The sequence below is a fragment of the Eurosta solidaginis genome, chromosome 2, assembly GCF_040869045.1.
Source record: "Eurosta solidaginis isolate ZX-2024a chromosome 2, ASM4086904v1, whole genome shotgun sequence".
NCBI lineage: Eukaryota > Metazoa > Arthropoda > Insecta > Diptera > Tephritidae > Eurosta > Eurosta solidaginis.
In genome coordinates this window covers 99303970-99329649 of record NC_090320.1, presented here as the reverse complement: position 1 = coordinate 99329649, position 25680 = coordinate 99303970, and the positions used below count along the sequence as shown (strand labels likewise).

The 25680-nt window shown below is 40.0% G+C and overlaps 1 protein-coding gene across 5 annotated transcripts in view; it reads right to left on the bottom strand.

Moving 5' to 3' along the window:
• Nucleotides 1-6757: 6757 nt before the first annotated feature.
• The window catches only part of LOC137240104 (uncharacterized), a 1657600-nt gene continuing 1638677 nt past the window's right edge, over nt 6758-25680 (bottom strand). Inside the window, exon 11 of one of the 5 annotated variants that reach the window (XM_067766030.1) lies at nt 6758-7114. In XM_067766030.1, the coding sequence (XP_067622131.1) occupies nt 7100-7114 (15 nt within the window). In that variant the 3' untranslated portion in view covers nt 6758-7099. Of the gene's footprint in view, nt 7115-13908; nt 14250-25680 lie in introns of those variants that run through there. The other 4 variants (XM_067766034.1, XM_067766027.1, XM_067766026.1 and 1 more) reach the window with 4 other exon arrangements.

The following is a 25680-nucleotide window of genomic DNA, read 5'->3' as shown; positions in this document are numbered from 1 at the left end:
ACGGTATTCCAAGATATATGTGGCAGGTTAAAGTCGCCTAAAACAATCATTGAGTCCGTGGACTTTATCATCGAATTGACTGATTGTAACAGAGAAATATGGTGCATATACACTGATAGATCAGAAGACGGTGGAATATAGCAAACGGCTAAGTAAATATGACCCCGGTCTAGTAAGATTCGGATGCATTTAAACTCGATGGAATCAACTTCGGCTAAATTTACATCTTCAGATGGAATTGAAGAATGTACAGCTAGCAAGAAACCACCTCCGGTCCTATTTAAGCGATCATTTCTATAGGTCTGATACTCACCACAAAAAATTTCGGAATTTAAAACATTGGGTTTCAGCCATGTTTCGGTAAAAGCAATAATATTATAGTTACAGTGAATGGTTTTCAAATATAAGTCAGTTAATTTAGTATTTAAGCCTCTAACGTTTTGATAGTAAATGCTTAAGCAAGATATTAAATTAAGTTTTTTGGATCGGAACTTTGAGGAGGAACTTTTGCTACATTTTGAGTAATCTCAATAGTCTTATGCACAAATTCGCGAACAAAAAGCCCCTGGCGGCCAAAATGCGCTGTCCAAAAGTTTATCAAAATCTTCTGAGTAGACATCAATTCTAAATAAAGAAATGTTCCTTTCGTAATTAAATTTAAATTTTCTTAAAGTCATGCCGTCAGCGTTAATTTTCGAAGTGACATAAGACTTGATATCCTCAACGGAAGTGTCTTTGTCAAAGCGAGATACAAAAATCGATTTTTTGAGCGGGACTACAACCAGCTTCTTAGCTGGTGCTACTGAATAAGAAGTCACAGATTGAGAAGTTACAGTTTCAGAAGTTACAGTTTGAGGCTCTAAGGTTTTTTCCGCGCCTTAGAAGTGGATGGAACCACAGCTTGCGGATTAGGGGAAGCCAAGTCTATGAGCTCCACTTGCGGAAGATTAATGTTCTGAGCAGGATTAAGATTCAAAGCGTTAGGTGAGTCTTCAGAGTGTTTTTGATTATTATTGCGGTTGTCTTTATTTCTATTTAAACAATGCGGTAACTCATCCAAACACTTGCAGGATTTGAACAAGCTATCGTATTGATTGAACTTTTCCGTGATTATGGAAAACTCTTTAGCAATATCAGAAAACGCATTTCGTGTTTGTCTAAACAGTTTAAATAGGTCAACCTCAGTTGATCTGCATTTAATGCATGACCAACGTACTCCCTTCTCCCCATCATTGACAGTGTCAACAACTCTAGCCGTCAGTCCCGCGCACTTTCCATGGGCGAGCCCATCGCAAAGCCAGCAAGAGACGAAACGTTCGGATTCGCTTTTTACCTAACAGTTTTTGAAAATGCAAGTCATTTTTTATAGAAAGGTGAAAAGAAACTAGTATAAGAATATAGAAATGGTAGAGATATGTTTGTAAATTACAAAGAAAAAACAGTTGAAATAGCACTGAGAATGAGAAAGGTTATATATAAAGCAACTCTGAAAGTTTGGGAGCTTAGCGGTAGCTAGCAGTTTTAGAGTCACTGTCACTTGACACTTAAAAAGCGACGCAAACAGCTGCGAAGACAGTAAATTGCGAGAAAAACAAAAAGTGTGCGCACAAAAACAATTGCAAGGTGAAAAGGTGCCAATCAAAATTGCAACAAAAACACAAATGCACAATGACTCGGCAAACACAAAATGAATAATAAGAAATTGATTAAAAACTTTAAAAATTCACAAAATCTTTACTTTTCAAAGCAAACCAATCGTATTAAAATGAACTCTAGGTTTTCGCACTTATTTTTGTGACAAAGTAGTATTAAAATTTAGATATTATAATTTAAAACTCGCAAAATAAACACAGCAAAATAAAATGCAACTTCACAGCTATAATGACGTTTCCGTCAATACATGTGAGATGGTTACCCTGAACACCGGTTGAAGCTGGCATCACGTAGGCAAATGTCAGTAGTAACTCGCGTGAAGAGGGACATTAGCTGAAGAAAAGTTGACACAGACAGCCGCAAGTTTAACACCAATCTTCGTTCATTAATTTTTTATATTCATTTTATAATTGAAATACATTTTCTTTATTAATTAAATCATTCTAATCGATACTCGCAATATTGAATAAAAGTTCACAACTATTCATTGTTTAAATAGGGGCTCAACCATTTGAACGTGTTTGAGTGGAATGTTGTTGCGTTCATTAAAAAAAGTGGAGTCGAAGCAGGTAGAGGAATGTAGAACAGCCGAAGAAGACAGCATTACAGGGCAGTGACCAGAAGCCGAGGTCGATGCAAATACAGCAACGAGTTCAGCAGAAGCAGATCACTTAAGCGAAACGAGTGGTGAAATCGATTTCAGCAGCAACAACAGAGAAAAAACGAAGAAGTAACTGAGGTTATAGCAGCAGTTCTAAAATCAACGAACACAGAAGCAGCGTGTACGTGCAGTGAAACTAATAGCATAGACATTAGTAGCAGAAGCAAATACGAAGCAGAGGTTACAGCAACAGACATCGTAGTAGAACCAACGAGTTCCATTTCAACAAACGCAGTAACATAAACGTTCATCAAAGGCGAAATGACAAAGGAGGGTAGTAACGATTTCAGCGATTTGGTTAAGGCGCTGACGCAAAGTATTGAGCAAAGCAGCAAAACTGGCATAACAGTTGACAGTTTTGCAAAAATAGTACCAGAATATGATGGCTCTTCAATACCAGTGCAACAATGGATTAGCAACTTCGACGCAAATGCTGATGCATACGAATTGACTGCAAAACAAAAATATGTGACCGCTTGCAATAAGATGAAAGGCACAGCGAAATTGTTGTTGGAAACGGCGACAGTATCAAATTACGAAGCATTATGCGATATGTTAATCGAAGAATTTGACAGAAAGCTGTGCAGTAACAAAGTACATAAAATGTTAAGAGAACGGCGAAAGAAGGTATCAGAAAGTTTTCATGAATATCTATTAAATATGCTAAAGATTGCTGCATTAGGGTGTGTAGATAATGAGTCCATAATAAAATATGTTGCTGATGCCCTACAAGTGCGTGACGATCTAAAATATCCTCTTTATAGTGCGCAAACATTTAAAGATTTGATTAAATGTTATGAATTAATAGAGTCGGTCGGAAAAAGTGGTGCAGTTGGAAAGCAGCATGAAAATAAACCTACTCAAAACAGAGAAGAATAACGAATCAGATGCACTAAAATATTGTTTTAATTGTGGCTCGGCACAACATAGGCGTTCTGATTACATAGAGCCAACGAAATGTTTTAAGTGCAATGGAACTGGGCATATCGCAATGAATTGCGCAGATTTTAAGAAAAATATTAATGTTGTAAGTCAAACTAGATACAAGATTTTTAAAGTAAACAACAATAATATTTCATGTCTTGTTGATACCGGAGCTGATGCATCGCTAGTCAGCAAAGCCATGTATGAAGAAAAATTTGCTGGGTGCGCAATGCAAATAAGTCGTGCGAAGTTGTACGGTTTGGGAAGTATTGCTACTCCTGTATTAGGCAAATTTCAAGCACAAATCGATATAGATGGCTTAAATATACAAGACACATTTTTGGTAGTACCAGATGAGAAAATAAACGTAAACGTTATTTTAGGGTACGATTTATTGCAAAAGTTCAGAGTAGTTTTAGATGCAAATGGGTACAAATTTGTGCAAGCAGCCGAGGCCATGAATGAAGAACAATTGCAAGGCAATGTTTGTAATGTAGTATAAACTGATCTCGACGTCGATGTTGAGTCGCAATATTAATCAGCAGTAACGCAATTAATCGAAGATTATAAGCCATCAGATAGCAAACAACATTGTCCAGTAAAACTAAGTATCACTCCAAGCAGTAACAATATTTCTTTTTTTGAGAGTCCGAGTCGCTTGTCGGTGGCTCAACATGAGGTTGTAAAAAATCAGGTCCAGGAGTGGTTACAACAAGGTATAGTACGAGAATCAGTCTCAGATGTAGCGAGCAAGGTGGTGTTGGCCAAAAAGAAAGATAATTCGTTCAGATTATGCGCTGATTTTCGAAAGCTAAACTCAATGGTATTGAAAGATAGATTTCCAGTGCCTATAATAGATGAGGTTATTGAGAAATTACAAACCGCCAAATTCTATACCGTCATGGATCTCAAAAATTGGGGTTTCCATGTTGATTTCGAAGAGCAAAGTCGCAAATACACTGCATTTGTAACCAGAGAAGACCTTTTTGAGTTTAACAAAGCACCTTTTGGTTTTTGCAACTCTCCAGGGGTATTTGTACGATTTATTAATTATGTTTTTAGAGAGTTGATTAACGAGGAAATAATGGAAATGTACGTCGACGAACAATGTTTAGATAACATGCGAAAGGTCAAGCACAAAAGTTTGGGCTACAAATTTATTGGAAGAAATGAAATTTTTGAAGAGGAAAATTAATTTTTTGGGCCACGAAGTAGAGAATGGCTTTGTGCGGCCTGGCCAAGAAAAAATTAAGGGGGTAAAAAAATTCCCTGTGCCGAAAAAGGTAAGAGGAGTACAAGCCTTCCTCGGGCTAACGGGCTATTTCTGTAAGTTTGTGCGAGGGTATGCGACCATAGCTAGACCATTAACTCAACTGCTAAAGAAAGACGCCATTTTTAAATTATAGACAGAAGAATTGCAAGTCGTTGAAGAGTTAAAATTGGCATTACTACAGGAGCCTGTATTGGGAATTTTTCAATACCATGCTAAAACGCAGTTACATATTGATGCATCCAAGCACGGGTTCGGCGCTACATTGTTACAGCAACAGACAATGGGTGGCACCCTGTCTATTTTTATAGCAGGAAAACAACAAAGCAGGAAGAAGAGCTGCATAGTTATTTTTAAGAAGTGAAAGCAGCCTATTTAAAGGTTGCGTCACTACCTTTTGGGTATAATGTTTGAGTTGGTCACTGATTTTGCAGCTTTCAAACAGATGAAAAGCAAGAAAGATATACCACGCCAAGTGGTGCAATGGTTGATGTACCTGCAAGATTTTAATTTTAATATAGAGAATCGAGCTGGAATCCGAATGCGCCACGTAGATAGTCTAAGTCGGTGATGGTTATAACAATGGAGGTACACGCACAGTTGCGAAATGCACAGCAGAAAGATGAACATTTGAAAGCGATTACTGAAATTTTGAAACTTAAACAACACTCCGGTTATAAAGTGAAAAATCAGCTAATTTATAAACAAGTTGACGGTACTGATTTATTAGCTGTACCGAAGAGTATAGAAAGAGAAATAATTCGAAGCGCTCACGAGTTTGGTCATATGGGCGTACAAAAGACAATGCATTCGATACGACAAGAATACTATATACCACATTTGGAACAAAAAGTAAAACAAATAATTTCAAACTGCATAAGGTGCATAACGCATAACCACAAGTTAGGCCGACAAGAAGATAAGCTACACTGCATAGAAAAGGGAGACGTTTCACGTTACATGTTGACCACTTGAGAACGTTGGACGCTACAGCTAAGTGTTACAAGTACATTTTTGCTGTCGTAGATGCATTTTCTAAATTTATTTGGATCTATCCCAAGAGGACAGCAGACGCGTCAGAAGTTGTAAAACACTTAAATTCATGGGTAGCAATTTTTGGTAGTCCACAGCGCATTATAAGTAAAGGGTGAACAGGGTAATCCTTTCCCTTTTAGCCAAATTATCAGCGGCTGAGCCGGCGAGATGGTACAAGTATACATCAAAAGTACAGCAAGCAATTAATGACCACGTTCACCGTTCGACCAAGTTCACGCCATTTGAAATTTTATTTGGGGTGAAAATTCGAAGTGAGATGAACACGTAAATACTCAACGTTCTAGAAGAAGAGGTAGCAGTAAAAGAAGAACGCAACAAAATCAGAAGGAATCTAGAGAAAACATATTAAAAGCACAAGAAAATTATAAAAAAATTTTTGATAAAACACGCAAAGAGCACCATGGCTATCGTGTGACAGATTTAGTGGCTATCAAAGTCACGCAGTTCGTAGCCGGGAAGTAACTGGCGAATAATTATATTGGTCCTTACGAAATCATAAAAGTTAAACCAAATGGAAGGTATGACGTGAAAAAAGCCGCCGAAATTCAAGGGCCAAACCAGACATCTACAAAGGCAGATAATATCAAACTTTGGCGTTTCATTCAATGCGAATATGAGACACACGCCGACCAAGAGGATGAAACCGAGGCATTTGGGGCAGATGGTTGTCAGGATGACCGAATGTGAGATGGTTACCCTGAACACCGGTTGAAGCTGGCATCACCAAGACTACAGTCAGTACCCTACAAGACAGGTATCCGTTACCTAATCGATTACTTAATCGTCATAAACAACTTGTTCACCAATTATCGTCTTAATGACTTTTACATTGCTGTCGTGAAAAAGGTAACGCATGCGCTCTCTCAAAATAGTGTACGTGTGACTCGCTTTCTCGTTCTTACCTATTGTGTTTTCGACATTCCTTCTCGCTCGATGTCATTTACATTTTTAAGTTACTTCATCAGTTATGTTTTCGTTATCGCTAACCAAAACATATGCAACAACAACAACACGGGTAACTGGCCTATCGGTTACCCGTATCGGTTACCTTCTGTCAAATCGCTTTTTCATGAATGAAACGCGTCCTTTATGTTCAGATAATATTTAATTATAAATAATTCCTATATACAATGTTTTTTTTACAATTTAAATTATTTCCTTATTACTCTAGTGAACTTTACATATGTGTATATTGATATGTACAAGTTAATTAAGTACAATAACGTCTATTAATAGCTGTGCCCTTTCTGTAACTTTCGAAGCTCAGTGATGATGCTCAATTTTTCCTGCGCTGGTGGTTATTCAACATCAGTTTGCAGAGACATATGAGTTTTGTAGGGATAATACCGGAAGCCCCAATTCGTGCTATAAATTCGATTTACAGGTGATATTGATCCTTTGGTATTGACCCTTTCCCATAGTATGCTTGTTAGCGCCTTATCTGAGGTACTAAAAAGGCGGGGGGATAGTTGTCGCAGTTTTATTATAATTTGAGCAAACAGCTGGAATATTTGGATATTGCTATGCGCACATCGTCAAAAACAAATTACCTAGAATGAGAAAGAAACTAATATCAGTAAGGATAGATTAAAGTTTTTAATATATTTAACCCGAAAAGTGTTCTATAAATAGGGCTCCACAATTAGCTCTTTTCTGAGAGGCCAAAGTCACAAGGGACTCAAGGAGATTTCAGATAACTAGAATCAGGGTTACCCGAAGATACTTCGCTGTTGCATTCATAGAGAACACAACATTATAACAAGGGATAATTGATTGATGTTACGAAGGAAATTAGTCGTGCTACAAAAACAAACAAATGCAGATGACTGTTTAATTCAACATCGAAAACAACAACAACAACAACTGTTTAATTCATTATCCGAAGTTCATGTATGGACGTGCAGTATGAAAAGTGCAAAGTACTGCTAAAACTGATTTCCCCGAGTAACCCGGGAACGAATTGATGTGACTACGCCTATCCTTCTTTAGCAGCAGGGTCTAGAACCAGTTCCCTGTTGGACAGGAAAATAAACGTTTGGTTATCTCCAAGTTGATCATATTCTATTACAGAATATACTCGTTTGCTGCATCCGACCAGTACATCCAGCGGATTAGGGGATCAGAATATACCCGCTATAGGTTTAATGTGGCCACATAAATCGTTCCCGAGATGGTCAGGCTAGCACCTTAATGGTGCTGTGGTACCGGAGCGTACCGGATCTGTATCCGGCAAAGGACCATCACATCTATAACACTCCCCAAAGCCTTTGGGGAGCAACCTTATCGCTACAACAACAACAACAACAGTACATCCAACTTTCCCAGATTTTCTGGACTCAGCAAGGGTATCCTCCTGAATGGTGCATTTGTTGCACGCTGCTGCCTGGCCGCTCACCCAAAAACACAAGACACGACGGAATATTCCTTGGGACACCCAAGGTCACTAACGCTTCTCATGGCTCCAGCGGGTTAGGGGGCTTAGAGTATAACCGCGGTAGGCATGCCTGCGTAAGAGGCGATTAAAATACCAAATTGGTTCAGGGGGTTGTGTAGCGCAACCCGTTCAATGGGTTGCCAGCGCAATATATAGCTTCTCCAACCCAATTTTGAACCTCACCTACCCGTGGCGAATCCTGTTTCTTTAACAGCCGAGGCTGTGGCGACCCCATGTTCTTTATGGATCTACATTTGAAGGCACTTAGTTAGCTGACATCGGTTACTTAAACGGTTGATGTTCTTTATGGATCTACATTTGAAGGCACTTAGTTAGCTGACATCGCTTACTTAAACGGTTGATTCTAAAGTAAAAACCAAAACAAAATATAGGTTAGGTTGAACTGGCGGGTTCATGACGACCTCACATAGACTGAATGAGTCCGTAATGTTACCAGAAGTTTGTTTTAACGACCAAGCTAAAAACCATATCAACAACCAGGACATGTTATAAAATAACTCCGTCCTCTTGACAAATACCAGAAGCTTCCTAGAATTTAAGCCACTTGCTGCTTCTAGATCTGACAGCTGTAAGCTGGAGTCTTAGCCTGACAAGCGCAGGGCAGAGCACAGAACGTAATCGATCGTTTCCTCCTCCAACCCGCACTTCCTACATCTGCTATCACTGGCCAAGCCTAATTTAAAAGCATGTGACGCCAGAAGGCAGTGTAAGTATACCCGTCATGAGTCTACAGTCTACAGTTTAATGATAATGAAAATATAAGAATCAGTGTTTATGAATAACATATTTTAATTAATCTCTTACAACAACCTGATCGGTGGCTACATCGCCATGTAGGTAGTGTAGTGTTCAACCTTGTATAAACGTAGGTACTGTATGTGCTCAACCGTGCAAATGGACATTAGCAGGAACATTATTTACATAAACATAGCTTGGTATTTATGCAGGCATCAATATAGCATGCATTGGTCCAGTTCAGTGTGCACCAGCCACTGGTACAAACACTTTTGAATGCATAGCTTTCATATAGATTGGATGTCCAGCAGTGCTCCGGTTGTGCCAAAATGTAATGGGCTGCTCCGTCTCTTGGTACGGCTGTATAGGTATTGCCGGGTGCATTGTATTACTAGTGCGCTCAAGATCGTATAGTACATAGATGGCTCGAAGACGCCAGAGGGGATTGGAGCCAGAGTTTTCGGACCCAAAGCCAAAATATCAGTAGCTCTAAAAGCACATCCGAGCATTTTCAAGCGGAAGTATTCGCCATAAGTTAGTGCGCTAAGCTGAACCTTCAGCGCTGATACCTCAATGAAACAATTGCCATACTCAGTCAGGTAGTCAGGCCTAACTAAAAGCATTTCGGCGTTCTAAATAAAGTCAGCACTGGTCCTTCAGTGCGTAGAAAAGCTAAATCAATTAGGGGCACACAACGTAGTATTGTTGCCCTGGGTCCTAGGCCACAGGGGAGTAGAGGGTAATGAGCAGGCGGACTCAGTGTTTAATTTGTTGCGTCCCTCCCTCAAATTGTCATCCTCCCAGCAAATCCTTCCAGCGGGTCTGCGCCATACACTCCTCTTCCGGGAAGGTATCGACTCCAATCCGGGCCCTTCTCCTGACCCCGGTCCTGAGAAATGAGTTTGCTGCGTTTGCAGGAAAAGAATCTTTTTAGAACGGTCATATATATAAAGGCCTGAAATATTTCAATGAACTTCCTAATCATATAAAAAGTAGTAATAACTTCAATACTTTTAAAAAAAATTTATTGGAGCAAAGTTTTTCTCTTATTTTTTACATGATATATCCGATAATACAATTTCGCTGGAATTCGGTATTACCAGCCGATATTTACTGTTGCTGATCGGAATCACTCGCATTCCGACAGCATTAATATAACAATAAAATTATATGTGTAACAAAAATAACGAAAATAAGGCCAAACAAAAGTTGGAGCAGGGGGGATTGGAAACACGTCCTTTTCAACCTCCCATTATATGTTGAGCTGTGCTAATCGGAATCTTCATGCATTCCGACAGCGTCTTTACTAAACAAAGTTGAGGGGTGATTGGATACACGTTATTTTCAATTTCCAACATCCAAAGACATGTTTAGCTGTGTTGTTCGGAGACTAATACAATCCGACAGCTTAAAATACAAATATAATTGAAAAATATAAGTTCCAAATTTTGTTGCCTTGAGCTGGGAGCACTGCAGGATTGGAAACGCGTCCTTTCCAACCTTCCTTAAATGAGTGGCTCCCAGACTCGTCCCTTTGTCACGCTAGTAAATATGCTGATCGAAATCACATGGCATTCCAACAGCATATTCAATAGAAATAAGTGATTAGTTTAAGTTTTAGGCCTAAACAGCCGTAATAATAAATAAATTAAATTAAAAAAATAAATACTCTTGTCAGTGTTTCACGTGCAAGGGATGGTTGCACCGGACAGCTTGCTCTGGGCTAGATACCAAAATCCAGCGTCCTCGTAACTTTTATAAATCTTTTGTGGCTCTTGTTGTTCACGGCCTCATTACATTATGAGGAAATACGGCACCTGACAACACAGCCGTATGAAGCTAAAAAACACAAGCATGTCTTCAGTGAACTCCACAAACAGGCGTCAGACCTCTATGCCGGTGATGCCTGTACTCAAAGAACAAAACTAGCAGAGGAGGAACACACTCTCCATAGGGAAACGAGAGTAGTCACTCTAGCTCAACTTCGAGCTGGATAACGTAACTCTTACCTATCCAGAATCAACCCCTACATACAAAACATTGTCCTGCTTGTAATGTGTCCCCACATGACACCAACCATCTATTTGACTGTATTGTGGAACCAACGCCTCTAACACTCCTCTCATTATGGTCCACCCCTGTTGAAACAGAAAGTTTCCTTGGACTCCCGTTAGAAGACATTGATGACAATTTGTGATCGGTCGCACCTATTGGATGGGACGAAGCACTGCTACAACAACAACAGCAGGCGGACAACCCGGAAAGAGAGGCAGCAACTGCATGTCCCATCGATCCCGAGCCGTTCCTGGCAGTTGGCTCACTCAATAAATGCCCCTATTAGTAGAAGGGAGGGAAAAAGAGAACACTGGCGCAATATACCAGGCCTGAGTCAATCTAAGTTACTGTTAGGGGGTTACAGCACAACTCGATATAGGGCATTAATAGGCCTCTCAAAAAGATAACCTAAGAACCCTAACGGCTATTCTTCCAAGACACTGTAGACTGAACAGTCACATGCAAAAGCTGGGTATAATATCGAACAACACATACCGATTTTGTGATGGATCAGCAGACGGTGGACCATATCCTTCTAGATTGCGGCGCAATTTCAAGACATTGTTTATGGGTTCACCATGGCCAGAGCATTCCCACATTTAATCCCTCAAGCAAAGAACACTGCTGGGGTTCATCAAGGAAGTCGGCTAGGATGAGGTGCTGTAAAGGAGATGTGCAAGTCAATGTGCAATCCTAAATAAATTATCTATCTATCTACGTTCCGGTAACAAGCACCATTGTGGTACTAGCCCCACCATCTCGGGAACTATTGATATGACTACATTAAACCTTCTAGGGATTGAATATTAATAATGCCGGCAATGCGAAAGTCTGCTAAAATATACCATTCTCCATGGAATGCTCGATATAAACCTTTCCACGTTTTGAAACAGTGATGAAAAGAGCAAAATTTACAAAAATTTTAACTGGCTGTGGGTAGTAAGGTGTTGATGTCCTCTCTTAACGCAATGTAATGACAACTGCGATGCAGGGAAAATGACAAAAATCTTGAAAATCTACTGATAATAATTAATTTTTCCTCCCCTTCTATGCAGTTCTATGCATACATAAATATGTATTTTTTTCTCCAAACGCTAATTAAAAAAATTAATTGGTTTTCACATGAACTTCGAACTCTGTCGTATTTGCATTCTTCAGTTGATTATCAACAAAAGCATGACAAATTATCACTAAAAAATTCATACATGTTGGTTATATATTTAATATGGTAGCCAATTTACTTACCCTTTATGGTGCGATGATTCCTGGACAATCGGGCCTGACTAGACGCGAGTTTTTTTGCCTTAAGAGAGCGTGCTTAACGCGAACCATATCATGTTATGGCACACCTTTGGTGATGCAAAAAATCAAAGACATTTCTTCTTCTAATGCTTCTAGGATAGCAGCAGCAGCTCCCGGTGGCGCCACATAAATAACAGTTGCATGCCGATCAGTTGCCTTTTTTGCTGCGGCTACCTATTCAATTTTAATTCACATTACATTATCTACTATTGCAATTTTTAATCACTACAAATCAATATAAATTACCGAAGCAAATATTGGCAAACCAAGATGCGTAGTTCCACCCTTTTTTAGGGAAATACATCCAACCAGTTTGTTACCGTATTCCAAAGCATGTTGCTTGTAAAGTACCTTGTATCCTTGGCAAATGACACGTGAATATGCATTTAATTGTAGATTTCCTCTGATTTTGGCATATTCTGAGCTGAATCGCAACCCGGCGGAGATGCTATCTATTAGAATAATACAGCATTTTTTTTATTTTTTAAAAATGCACATACGTATGAATGAAAATCAGAAAGTAAATAATGTTGCTGTTGTTGTAGCGATAAGGACACTCCCCGTTATCGACTTTGTTGGTCCTTTGCCGGATGCAGATCGGGTACGTTCCGGGAACCATTAAGGTACTAGCCCGCCATATCGGGAGCGATTTAGTGGACATGAAACCTTGTAGGCCATCCCGTCGATTCTATACAACTTAATATGGTAACGATTTAAAAGACGGCGCACCACCTAATTCTTATCAAAAATTATCAAACGTGGAATCAAAAGGCGCGCCTCGAGCTCCGTTTTTATTATTTGGTATTTTTCAATTAGGTGGTGTACCGTCTTGTAAAACGTTACCCTTAATATTATTTTGGGCGCAGGCCGCCAACGCAAAAAGATGGTCTCTGCAGCAAAATTTTTAATTTCCGTCACATGTCACAACTAAAATTAACTTAATGTTATTTTGGGCGAAGGCCGCCAACGCAAAAAGGTGTTCTCTGCAACAAAATTTTTAATTTCCGTCACATGCCACAACTAAAAGCACAAGATATTTTTCGTTGTAAACAAATATATTTTTTTTGCGTTTTAATGTTTTCCGGAATAATTAATGAACTGTCATTTCGATGACAGCATGAAAAGTCGATGTGTTAGTGGAGAGCGAAAAAAGCTTTGAATGTGTGGGTGAACTGGTTACCCTAGTCTTGCAGGGTAGTAACTCGTGAGAAGAGAGAGACATTAGCTGAAGAAAAGTTGACACAGACAGCCGCAAGTTTAACACCAATCTTCGTTCATTAATTTTTTATATTCGCCTTATAATTGAAATACATTTGCTTTATTAATTAAATCATTCTAATCAAAACACGCAATATTGAATAACAACAAACTATTCATTGTTTACATACAAACATACACATATGTACGTACGTATTAATATAGAAAGGACATTTGATTTGCACACCCACAAAAAAATGTATACCTTATGCAAATGATTGTATTATTAGAATAATCCAGTTTAATACGAAATGCGACTACGCTGATGCTATTAGATATAAGTAAGGTTTAATCTTCTTTCAAACACAACCTTATGCATAATGCATATAAGTGAGACAAAATGAGGCTTACATAACGTCTAATTATACGACATTAAACAAGGCCATCATAAGGTTTACCGGTTATCCGTACTCCTTGTAATCGCTAAAATAATTTTCTTGTATGCACGCGTAAATGTAGACGAGTTCAACTTAATTGGTTCTTCCACCAAGAATATTATAATAAATTGTTTTAAAATTTCATGTCTCCATTAATTTACTTCTAAACTGACCCCCCTCTCCCCCTCTTCCAGGTTTATGTTAATTGGGAAAAAAGAAATGTATATTAAAATGTGTAATACATATATTTATTCTACTACTTGGCAGCGACTCACCCGGTAGGCTGATACCTACTTAGCCGGCAAGAAGCCTTTCTGTGGGCCTCTGCCGGCGTAGTTCCTGGTGATCTTGCTGTTCCTGGTGATGTGGTTGCTGGCAATTGTTGTAGCCGTTAGTTGTTGCCGGTAGGTTATTGTTGCCGGTTGGTTGTTGTAGGCCAGTGGTTTGTTGTGATAGATGCGCCTTGACCAAAATTGTGACGCCTTCTGTGTTATTTGGGCGATCCTGGGAAAGAAAAGAAAGGCATAATGGCGTTTACTAACACTGCATTCGGCACCTATTACTCTTGCCGAAGCGACTTCGGCGTTAACTATTATAGCTTAATTTGGAGCGAGATGGGAAGCGTTTAAGGGGATTAGGGGTTTGGTTATCCCTATTGCGCACTGTTGTACTTACTTTTTACTTCTTGATATTGATCTTATGTAAGTTGTGATGGTGATAGCGCCGACTTTGGCTTGTTTTGGTTGCTACACGTTGGAAGCTTTTAATAAGCCAATTTGGTGATCGTACTTGTCAACTATAGTTAGGCGCAAAGCGCAATCAACCATAAAATGATTTATTTAATGTGCTAACTGCAGCACTTATGCCAACTTATGCTGATGACGATGAAGATTAGAGTTGAAGAGGCATTGAAGATAATTTAAATTTAAACTGTGTTTGTTGAATTAATAACACATATATTACAGAACGCTGATATTTGTATCTTTTGTCTGTTTCATTAGGCAGTGACGATACACTGAGTGCCTTTCTGTTTGTCTACTTTTGTATAAAGTATATTTGAAATGCCGACACAGCGCCTTAATAGGGTTGTACTCAATGAGAACTAATTACTTTGCGGCGAATCTCAATCTCGTTACACATTAAAATTTTTTTTCTGTTTGCTTAACGCGACCAATGCACAAATTTGCACACAGAAACATTTCTCGTTTGAAATTTTTCTATTACAGCTTCAATTGGGAACTTCAAGTTTGTCAACCTTTGACATATTTCCAATGGAACTTCATTTAAAATTCGTTTAAATTGTTGCGTAGTTGTATGCTTTGTTATTGCTTTACGCTCACTAGCTTGATTGCTATTTAACTTTAAATTTGGTTAATATTTGCACATAAAAAGGTGGAACAAAGTTTAATTCTGGTACAATTCGCGTTAACACACGTCCCCTCGCATTCAGCTCCAATATTTATTTAACTTCCTCTGACCACGACGTGTGCAATTTCTCCTTTTTTCTTCCAAAGTGGCCACCATACCGTCATGGCATTAAAGAAAAAATTCCATTCCATTATATAGATGGAAATACAAAGTTATCTAACTGTGGCGGCTATTGTCGAATGGTTCAATTTTTGGTTAGCTCATCTCTGCAGCGTTATCCATGCCGTGTTCCGACTGTTGGAACCTTGGTGCTGATGTTAGGCGGATGTAGAAGAAGCATACCATTTGCAACTCTTGTGTCGTGGGAGCAAGTTAGATGGATTTATTACAAAAGGGGCCACCGACGCACCTAATTTTTCGGTGACCCCTTTTGTTATGGTCCGCTTGGAAGATTCACATTCTTAAAATTCTACGAACTGGTGGTAGTTGGTTAGTTAATACGGAAAGGCCAGGATTCACCTCACTCATGCCTGCCTGGGGTGGCTAAAACGATTTTTTTTTATTTTATGCGGGTGGCATCGCTAAAGATTCCAACGACATTGACAATTTTTCAATATCACATGGTTCAATTGTATAGGTGGCTCATCTCATCACCTGTCTGGGTTACTGTCATTGTGCTGGCATAGAGATTGTCAAACGGAGATGGCAAGCGCAAAATCGAACCAACACATTGACAATTAAATACGGCAGGGTGGTAAATTTTCTTTTAGTAGAAAAGTGGCCCCATCGCATATAAAATTATGTCTATTAATAAATCCATCTAACTTGCTCCCACGACACAAGAGTTGCAAAGGGTATGCTTCTTCTACATTCGCCTAACATCAGCACCAAGATTCTAACCATTCGATAATAGCCGCCACAGTTCCATCTATATAATGGAATGGAATTTTTTCTTTAATGCCATGACGGTATGGTGGCCATTTTGGAAGAAAAAAGAAGAAATTGCACACGTCGTGGTCGGAGGAAGTTAAATAAATATTGGAGCTGAATGCGAGGGGACGTGTGTTAACGCGAATTGTACCAGAATTAAACTTTGTTCCACCTTTTTATGTGCAAATATTAACCAAATTTAAAGTTAAATAGCAATCAAGCTAGTGAGCGTAAAGCAATAACAAAGCATACAACTACGCAACAATTTAAACGAATTTTAAATGAAGTTCCATTGGAAATATGTCAAAGGTTGACAAACTTGAAGTTCCCAATTGAAGCTGTAATAGAAAAATTTCAAACGAGAAATGTTTCTGTGTGCAAATTTGTGCATTGGTCGCGTCACAGATGACATGATATGAAACTTCTCGCTTTCTGAGAGCGCGTGAAAATGTGTATTTTTATAATATTGGCCATAGATACCATCATGCTCAAAATCAAATTTGGGCATTTCAGAATAACTTTGGGGTATTTTACATGGTAAAGGTTTAATTTATAATTTTCACTGAAAACTTACTCAAGATTGTCAAATGGGATATCAAAAAACTCGAATTTTTGTCAAGATTACAAATCCGAAGACAAAATAACTATTTTTCACCCATGGAAAATTTATCAGTGACAACACCTTTCATCGAAGGGCTGCACATGAAACGAGTTTTGATAGCAGCTTTCGATTGGAGAAAAAGTCAGCTTCTTAGTCTTCGCATTGATGTAAATGGATGCATAAAGGCCAGGTTTTTGTTGAGCGTTGCAACATTCCACTTTTGACAGCTGAGATAAATTGTAGGTATACGTATATGTTAACGCAACATGTATAATTAACAGCCTTTTGCGGACGACAACGCAGATACTTAACCAAGTGATATAATTTCGTAATTTCTTATAAATTTTTTGGGTTTTTTATTGTATGTGGATATACATATGTATGTAAATAAACATTTTGGTCGCATCAAAGTGAAAAAGGGGCTAGCCATTCATTGTTATCTTATGGCGGTGCCAGCGCAACAAAGCAAAGCAACGCAATCGAAATATATTATTTCATATTTTTTCACTTATCTACCACAAAATATTTCTACAAAACTTTGCCTTTTTTATAAATTTTAATAAGTTTTTATCACCCTACTTGCTGATTTTTTGAAAATAATGAAACCGAACGGATTTCTTGGAGTTTTTTTTTTGGTAGTTTAGGCAACTCTATAGCCATCTGATGTTCAAGACCCATTCTTGGAAACGAACGAACTTTTGTTTACAATCCAATGAACTTCAAGACCCATTCCTGGAAACGAATTGAGAGAGAATAAAAGTTTCATATCATGTCATCAGTGGGTCGCGTTAAGCAAACAGAAAAAAAAATTTGTATGTGTAACGAGATTGAGATTCGCCGCAAAGTAATTAGTTCTCATTGAGTACAAACCTATTAAGGCGCTGTGTCGGCATTTAAAATATACTGTATACAAAAGTAGACAAACAGAAAGGCACTCAGTGTATCGTCACTGCCTAATAAGGTGAAATCGACAAAAGATACAAATATCAGCGTTCTATAATATATGTGTTATTAATTCAACAAACACAGTTTTTAAATTATCCTCAATGCCTCTTCAACTCTAATCTTCATCGTCATCAGCATGAGTTGGCATTAGTGCTGCAGTTAGCACATTAAATAAATCCTTTTATGGTTGATTGTGCTTTGCGCCTAACTATAGTTGACAAATACGATCACCAAATTGGCTTATTAAAAGCTTCCAACGTGTAGCAACCAAAAGAAGCCAAACTCGGCGCGCTACCACCATCACAACTTACATAAGATCAACATCAAGAAGTAAAACGTAAGTACAACAGTGCGCAATAGGGATAACCAAACTCCTAATCTCCTTAAACGCTTCCCATCTCGCTCCAAATTAAGATATAATAGTTAACGCCGAAGTCGCTTCGGCAAGCGTAATAGGTGCCGCACGGAGTGTAAGTAAACGCCATTATGCCTTTCTTTTCTTTCCTAGGATCGCCCAAATAACACAGAAGGCGCCACAATTTTGGTCAAGGCGCATCTATCACAACAAACCACCGGCCTACAACAACCAACCGGCAACAATAACCTACCGGCTAAAGCAACCTACCGGCAACAACAACCTACCGGGTACAACAACCCACCGGCTACAACAACTACCAGCAACAACATCACCAGCAACAACAAGATCACCAGACTAAGTAGGTATCAGCCTACCGGGTGAGTCGCTGCCAAGTAGTAGAATAAACACATTTTAATATAAATTTCTTTTTTCCCAATTAACATAAACCTGGAAGAGGGGAAGGGCGTCAGTTTAGAAGTAAATTAATGGAGACATGAAATTTTAAAACAATTTATTATAATATTCTTGGTGCAAGAACCAATTAAGTTCAAATCGTCTACATTTACGCGTGCATACCCACCAAGAAAATTATTTTAACGATTACAAGGAGTAATCGGTAAACCTTATGATGGCCTCGTTTAATGTCGTATAATTAGACGTTATGTAAGCCTCATTTTGTATCGCTTATATGCATTATGCATAAGGTTGTGTTTGAAAGAAGATTAAACCTTATTTATGTCTAATAGCATCAGCGCAGACGCATTTCGTATTAAACTGGATTATTTTAATAATACAATCATTTGCGTAAGGTATACGTTTTTTTGTGGGCGGGAAAATCAAATTTCCTTTCTATATTTATACGTACGTACATATATGTATGTTTGTATGTAAACAATGAATAGTTTGTTGTTATTCAATATTGCGTGTACTGATTAGAATGATTTAATTAATAAAGCAAATGTATTTCAATTATAAGGCGAATATAAAAAATTAATGAAAGTAATTTGGTGTTAAACTTGCGGCTGTCTGTGTCAACTTTTCTTCAGCTAATGTCTCTCTTCACACGAGTTACTACTGACAGTAGTCTTGGTGATGCCAGCTTCAACCGGTGTTCAGGGTAACCATCTCACATTCGGTCATCCTGACAACCATCTGCCCCAGATGCCTCGGTTTCATCCTCTTGGTCGGCGTCTGTCTCATATTCGCATTGAACGAAACGCCAAATTTTTATATTATCTGCGCTTGTAGAGGTCTGGTTTGGCCCTTGAATTTCGGCGGCTTTTTCACGTCATACCTTCCATTTGGTTTAACTTTGATGATTTCGTAAGGACCAGTATACTTATCATTTAATGTGTAACGAGATTGAGATTCGCCACAAAGTAATTAGTTCTCATTGAGTACAACCCTATTAAGGCGCTGTGTCGGCATTTAAAATATACTGTATACAAAAGTAGACAAACAGAAAGGCACTCAGTGTATCGTCACTGCCTAATAAAGTGAAATCGACAAAAGATACAAATATCAGCGTTCTATAATATATGTGTTATTAATTCAACAAACACAGTTTTTAAATTATCCTCAATGCCTCTTCAACTCTAATCTTCATCGTCATCAGCATAAGTTGGCATTAGTGCTGCAGTTAGCACATTAAATAAATCCTTTTATGGTTGATTGTGCTTTGCGCCTAACTATGACAAATACGATAACCAAATTGGCTTATTAAAAGCTTCCAACGTGTAGCAACCAAAACAAGCCAAACTCGGCGCGCTACCACCATCACAACTTACATAAGATCAACATCAAGAAGTAAAACGCAAGTACAACAGTGCGCAATAGGGATAACCAAACTCCTAATCCCCTTAAACGCTTCCCATCTCGCTCCAAATTAAGCTATAATAGTTAACGCCGAAGTCGCTTCGGCAAGCGTAATAGGTGCCGCACGGAGTGTAAGTAAACGCCATTATGCCTTTCTTTTCTTTCCTAGGATCGCCCAAATAACACAGAAGGCGCCACAATTTTGGTCAAGGCGCATCTATCACAACAAACCACCGGCCTACAACAACCAACCGGCAACGATAACCTACCGGCTAAAGCAACCTACCGGCAACAACAACCCACCGGCTACAACAACTACCAGCAACAACATCACCAGCAACAGCAAGATCACCAGGAACTACGCTGGCAGAGGCCCACAGAAAGGCGTCTTGCCGACTAAGTAGGTATCAGCCTACCGGGTGAGTCGCTGCCAAGTAGTAGAATAAACACATTTTAATATACATTTCTTTTTTCCCAATTAACATAAACCTGGAAGAGGGGAAGGGGGTCAGTTTAGAAGTAAATTAATGGAGACATGGAATTTTACAACAATTTATTATAATATTCTTGGTGCAAGAACCAATTAAGTTCAAATCGTCTACATTTACGCGTGCATACCCACCAAGAAAATTATTTTAACGATTACAAGGAGTAATCGGTAAACCTTATGATGGCCTCGTTTAATGTCGTATAATTAGACGTTATGTAAGCCTCATTTTGTATCGCTTATATGCATTATGCATAAGGTTGTGTTTGAAAGAAGATTAAACCTTAGTTATGTCTAATAGCATCAGCGCAGTCGCATTTCGTATTAAACTGGATTATTTTAATAATACAATCATTTGCGTAAGGTATACGTTTTTTTGTGGGTGTGAAAATCAAATTTCCTTTCTATATTTATACGTACGTACATATATGTATGTTTGTATGTAAACAATGAATAGTTTGTTGTTATTCAATATTGCGTGTATTGATTAGAATGATTTAATTAATAAAGCAAATGTATTTCAATTATAAGGCGAATATAAAAAATGAATGAACGTAATTTGGTGTTAAACTTGCGGCTGTCTGTGTCAACTTTTCTTCAGCTAATGTCTCTCTTCACACGAGTTACTACTGACAGTAGTCTTGGTGATGCCAACTTCAACCGGTGTTCAGGGTAACCATCTCACATTCGGTCATCCTGACAACCATCTGCCCCAGATGCCTCGGTTTCATCCTCTTGGTCGGCGTGTGTCTCATATTCGCATTGAATGAAACGCCAAATTTTGATATTATCTGCGCTTGTAGAGGTCTGGTTTGGCCCTTGAATTTCGGCGGCTTTTTCACGTCATACCTTCCATTTGGTTTAACTTTGATGATTTCGTAAGGACCAGTATACTTATTCCCCTGTTTCTTCTCGGCTACGAACTGCGTGACTTTGATGGCCACTAAATCGGTCACACGATAGCCATGATGCTCTTTGCGTGTTTTATCAAAATTTTTTTTATAACTTTCTTTTGCTTTTAATATGTTTTCTCTAGCTTCCATTCTGATTTTGTTGCGTTCTTCTTTTAAAAATTGTCAATGTCGTTGGAATATTTGGCGATGCCACCCGCATAAAATAAAAAAAAAAACGTTTTAACCACCCCAGGCAGGCATGAGTGAGGTGAATCCTGGCCTTTCCCTATTAACTAACCAACTATCACCAGTTAGTATAATGTTCAGAATGTGAATCTTCCAAGCGGACCATAACAAAAGGGGCCACCGAAAAATTAGGTGCGTCGGTGGCCATGGATTTTGAAGGTGGGTTATGCACCGGGCGTCGCAACAGCACCCGCGGCGCCCCCAAGATTCTTCTGCCCTTTTATTTCTTTTTCAATTTTAAGCTTTTTTTTGGTTTTGATTTCCAGCCATGGTAACCGGTCGTTTCCGGTTCGGTAAATTTTTTTGCGTTTAGGTTTTTTTTTTTATTTTGTTTTCGTTGTTTAAATTTCGTTTTGAATTTGAATGCGTAACGACCCGTACGTGGCATCCGGTTCGACCGGATGTCGTTTTATATTGTACTGTAAGCGTTTTGAGTCGTCTCTGCGCTTTTTGTCAGTTTTTCTTTAAAGGCATGATATGACTTTTTTTCTGTTTATGGCGCAGGACAGCAGGGTTGGCAAGAATCCCGCCGAGCCGACATGTCTAGCCCCAGAGCACCACTAGATCATGCCGACTGCCTTCCCTGCTACTCCATTGTAGATGCGTTACCATTACAAATAATAACCGGCTTATGCAGCATAGCATAAATATTTCGATTTCGACACTCTGCAGTCAATAGTTGCTATAAGCGCAGATTTTCTTTGGATCGAATCGCTAACGTTTTCATTTGCCAACATCTAACATACATACGTATATTCAGCGCTAACATTGCATTCGAGTTTCTTCACATTAATTTAGTTAATTTGCATAGCCATATACTTATAAACAATATAATATTGGGGATGTAACATTAAACAAGCTACAATTAAATCGACTTACGACCCTTGAAAAAATTCTTGTCAACTTTTAGAAAGATTCTGCTTCGCGAAAGACTAAGCCATATTTTGAACAGCGATTAAACCGCATTAGTGCTTTGAATGAGGAGTTTTGTTCCACGCACAAATCAATCATATGTTCAGACATTAAAGAGGACCATGAATATTTTACTAATGATGTTTGAAAAATTTCACTTGGAACTTTTCTGTTTGGTAAAATAGGAGCAAACAGATATGTTCCCACCTGCACCGGATTGCGAGGAGACAAATACTAAGAACCAGTCATCTGATTCTTAAGTGCGATTTATCGCTCCTGCTTAATTTCCACGTTTACCAGTACCTTCGTTTTCTGGCAACTTCACCGATTGGCCAACCTTCCGCGATGCACTCAATCGACTAATTCATAACAACCTTGAATTAAATTCTATCCAAAAATTTGATTATTTGAAGCAGCTGCTGGTGGTTGACCGTGATCAGGATATTCATCAAATGCTTTTAACAGAAGAAAATTATACCAAGGCATGGGAGTTGTTAGTAAAACGTTATAATAATCCACGTATAATATTTTCGCATCATATGAATACGTTATACAACTTACCAGTTCTCGTTAAAGAAAAGGCAGACGACATAAAAACTTTGATTAATGTGGCGAGTGTGTGTGTCAATGAATTTAAACGGCTTAAGGTTCCAATAGGGGAATGCGATCATTGGATTGCACATTACTTAACAACCAAACTACCTGTTGAAACACACTCCGCATGGGAGCGTCATCCAAGAAGTAAAATCGAGATCCCAACTTTTTCTTATCTACAAGACTTTTTAACCAATCGTCTCTTTACGATTGATGCAATCGAAAATCGCACTTTAACTTTTATTGCCACACCCATACGTCCACTGTCAAATGATAATAGGACTAATCATCTTCAGAAATCAAAATTACCTACGTGTACGGTACCTAAGGTAAAATCACACCACGCTGCCACTAGAGTCCATCAATCTTCACAAGATCTTTGTGCATTTTGTGGACAAGCACATATAATTCGCCGTTACCCAACCTTTCTATCCAAAGATTGTTTTAAAAGAAATAACGTCGTCGATAAAACTAAGCTGTGTCTCAACTGTTTGAGTAAGTCTCATGCATCGCCTGCGAGGACAGGCACCTTGTAGTGGTGCAGGGGATTACGCCGATCACAAGTTGTTGCGAGCCGGCCGGATGGGAGCAGCCTCGCTAATCACATCCGACTGACCCGTCGCGCATGCGAGCGGTAACTAGGAACTGTCACCTCCTAATCCAGGGTGTTATGCGACACCGTGCCTATTGGACTGGTTTGCAGTCAGGAGGTTTACAACACCGGCTGTATTATAACGGCGCCTCCCTGACACCGGGCAGCCTTGGGGAGTAACTATGGCCTTACCGCGTCAAGGGGCTCTCCGCGGTGGACGAGCCGAGTTCCCCTATTATACTAAATAGATCACTACGCTTGCCACGACAGGCATATGATCGTACGAACAAGATGATGAATACAAACACAAATAAAAACAATAATAACAAAAATCAACAAAAACAAACGGAAGCGAAGGATAACAAGTTGAGCGCAAAGAGTGGCGGTAACAATTACGCCGAAGGGAAAAGCATGGCGAGAGAACCTGCTCCGTAAGCCACCTAAATCTGACCGCGGAAGAACTTGCCCTTTTTGAGGAGCATGCCAGGGACGACGATGACCAAACGTCCGGAAGCGAGACGGTCAAGAAGGTCACGGCGGGCAAGAACCAGCATCAGAGTGGGCAGGGCACCACCAAGGCGAATAGCGAAAGCAAGCATCACAGTGGATTAATCACCACCGTGAAGAACAACACAGCCAGCAAAAACCAGTAGCACAGTGGGCAAAACACCACGAAAGCGGAGAGCAGCGTCAAACCACAGCATGGTGGGTTAATCACCACCAGTGGGCCAAGCCGGGCAGAGGAAAAAAGCGCAGCCAGCAACAGCCCTTGCGAAACCCGGCAAAGGAGACCCCGAGAGGAGATGGAAGAGCAGCGGGAAAGTCGCAATCGCAAACGCTCACCCTCTAGGGAGAGACATCGCCATATTAGTAGGGAGTCAGCGGCCAAGAGACACCTGGGTGAAGTGCACGATCGCCAGTACCCAGGGGAAAGAAGACGTTCCAAGTCAAGGGACGATAAAGCCGACCGTGACGGAGGAAGAAAGAGGCTGAGTCTAGAACGCAGAAGACGATCACCAAAGAAAGTGCAAACGCCAGAGCAAGGTCATCGTCGTTCGAGGACTCTGGCACGGAGCATCGCCATGGTGCGAGCTGGCCCGAACTGGGGCAGCCAGGTGGCTTCGACGACCCAAGAAGAATCGGGCTAAGTGGAGCAGGAAAGAAGTGGTACCTTCGATACCTGAAGCAGGGAAGGACTCCGGACAGTGCACGTGAGAAGGCACTGCAACACATCAGGCCGAGCAAGAAGAACCCATCCGTCTGGAAATCAAGGCAGGGTGAGAGGCAAACGGCAAGAGGCGAGCACGCATCGCCCCACCGCGGGTAACATAACCGCGGGCATCAACAAAGAAGCCGTAATGAAAAACAAAGCGCTCCCGCTGACAACCGGAGAGGAGGTCAGGCACGACGGGAGGACGCAACACAGACCAGGGGACCGAGAGCTTACCCCACATCGTCTACCTCGAGAAGAGCGAATGCGCCGCTGCTAGCACCTGGTACATCAACTGCGCAAGGGAGGCCAAAAATGCAAGGCTACTCGGATGCCTTAAAGGGAATACGGATAGCGGTGCTTCCAAAGCAATACCCGGCGGAGGTCTTGAGCCAGGAAGAGCTGACGCGTCTGCAAGACACGATAATGATCGATGTATCGAAGGGATGGGGAAAGCAATCTCTGGCTTTCTGTGGCGTATACTTTAGGCCAGAATTACTCCTTGTAGACTGCAAGGATGAGGAAACAGCCGAATGGCTGACCAGAGTCACACCAACTCTACATAGTTGGGAGGCACCTGCCCTTATTACGAGGAAAGGGGATGATATACCGCCGACGCATACCGTCACCATGTATCTCGCCAGAAGTACTGATAAAGAATTCGCACTTAAACTGCTGAAGGCACAGAACACCTTCTTAAATGTTGGGATGTGGCGAATAATCAGCAGCAGTGCTGAGGAGGGGGCTTGCGGGTAAACATGGCAATTGACGAGGCATCGTTCTTTAAAATAAAGGAAACTAGCTTTAAGGTGAACTACGGGTTAAGCTTCGTCCCGGTCAGACCTTGGAAGCAAAAAGCCCCAGCCAGTGTGGAAAAAACCCACTCTCCAGGACAAGTCCAGAGCACTGGGGAGCAAATCGAGGAGGCAGCAACAACATCCAGGGCAGCAACATCCAACCAGTGCCCAGCCAGTGTCTCGTCAG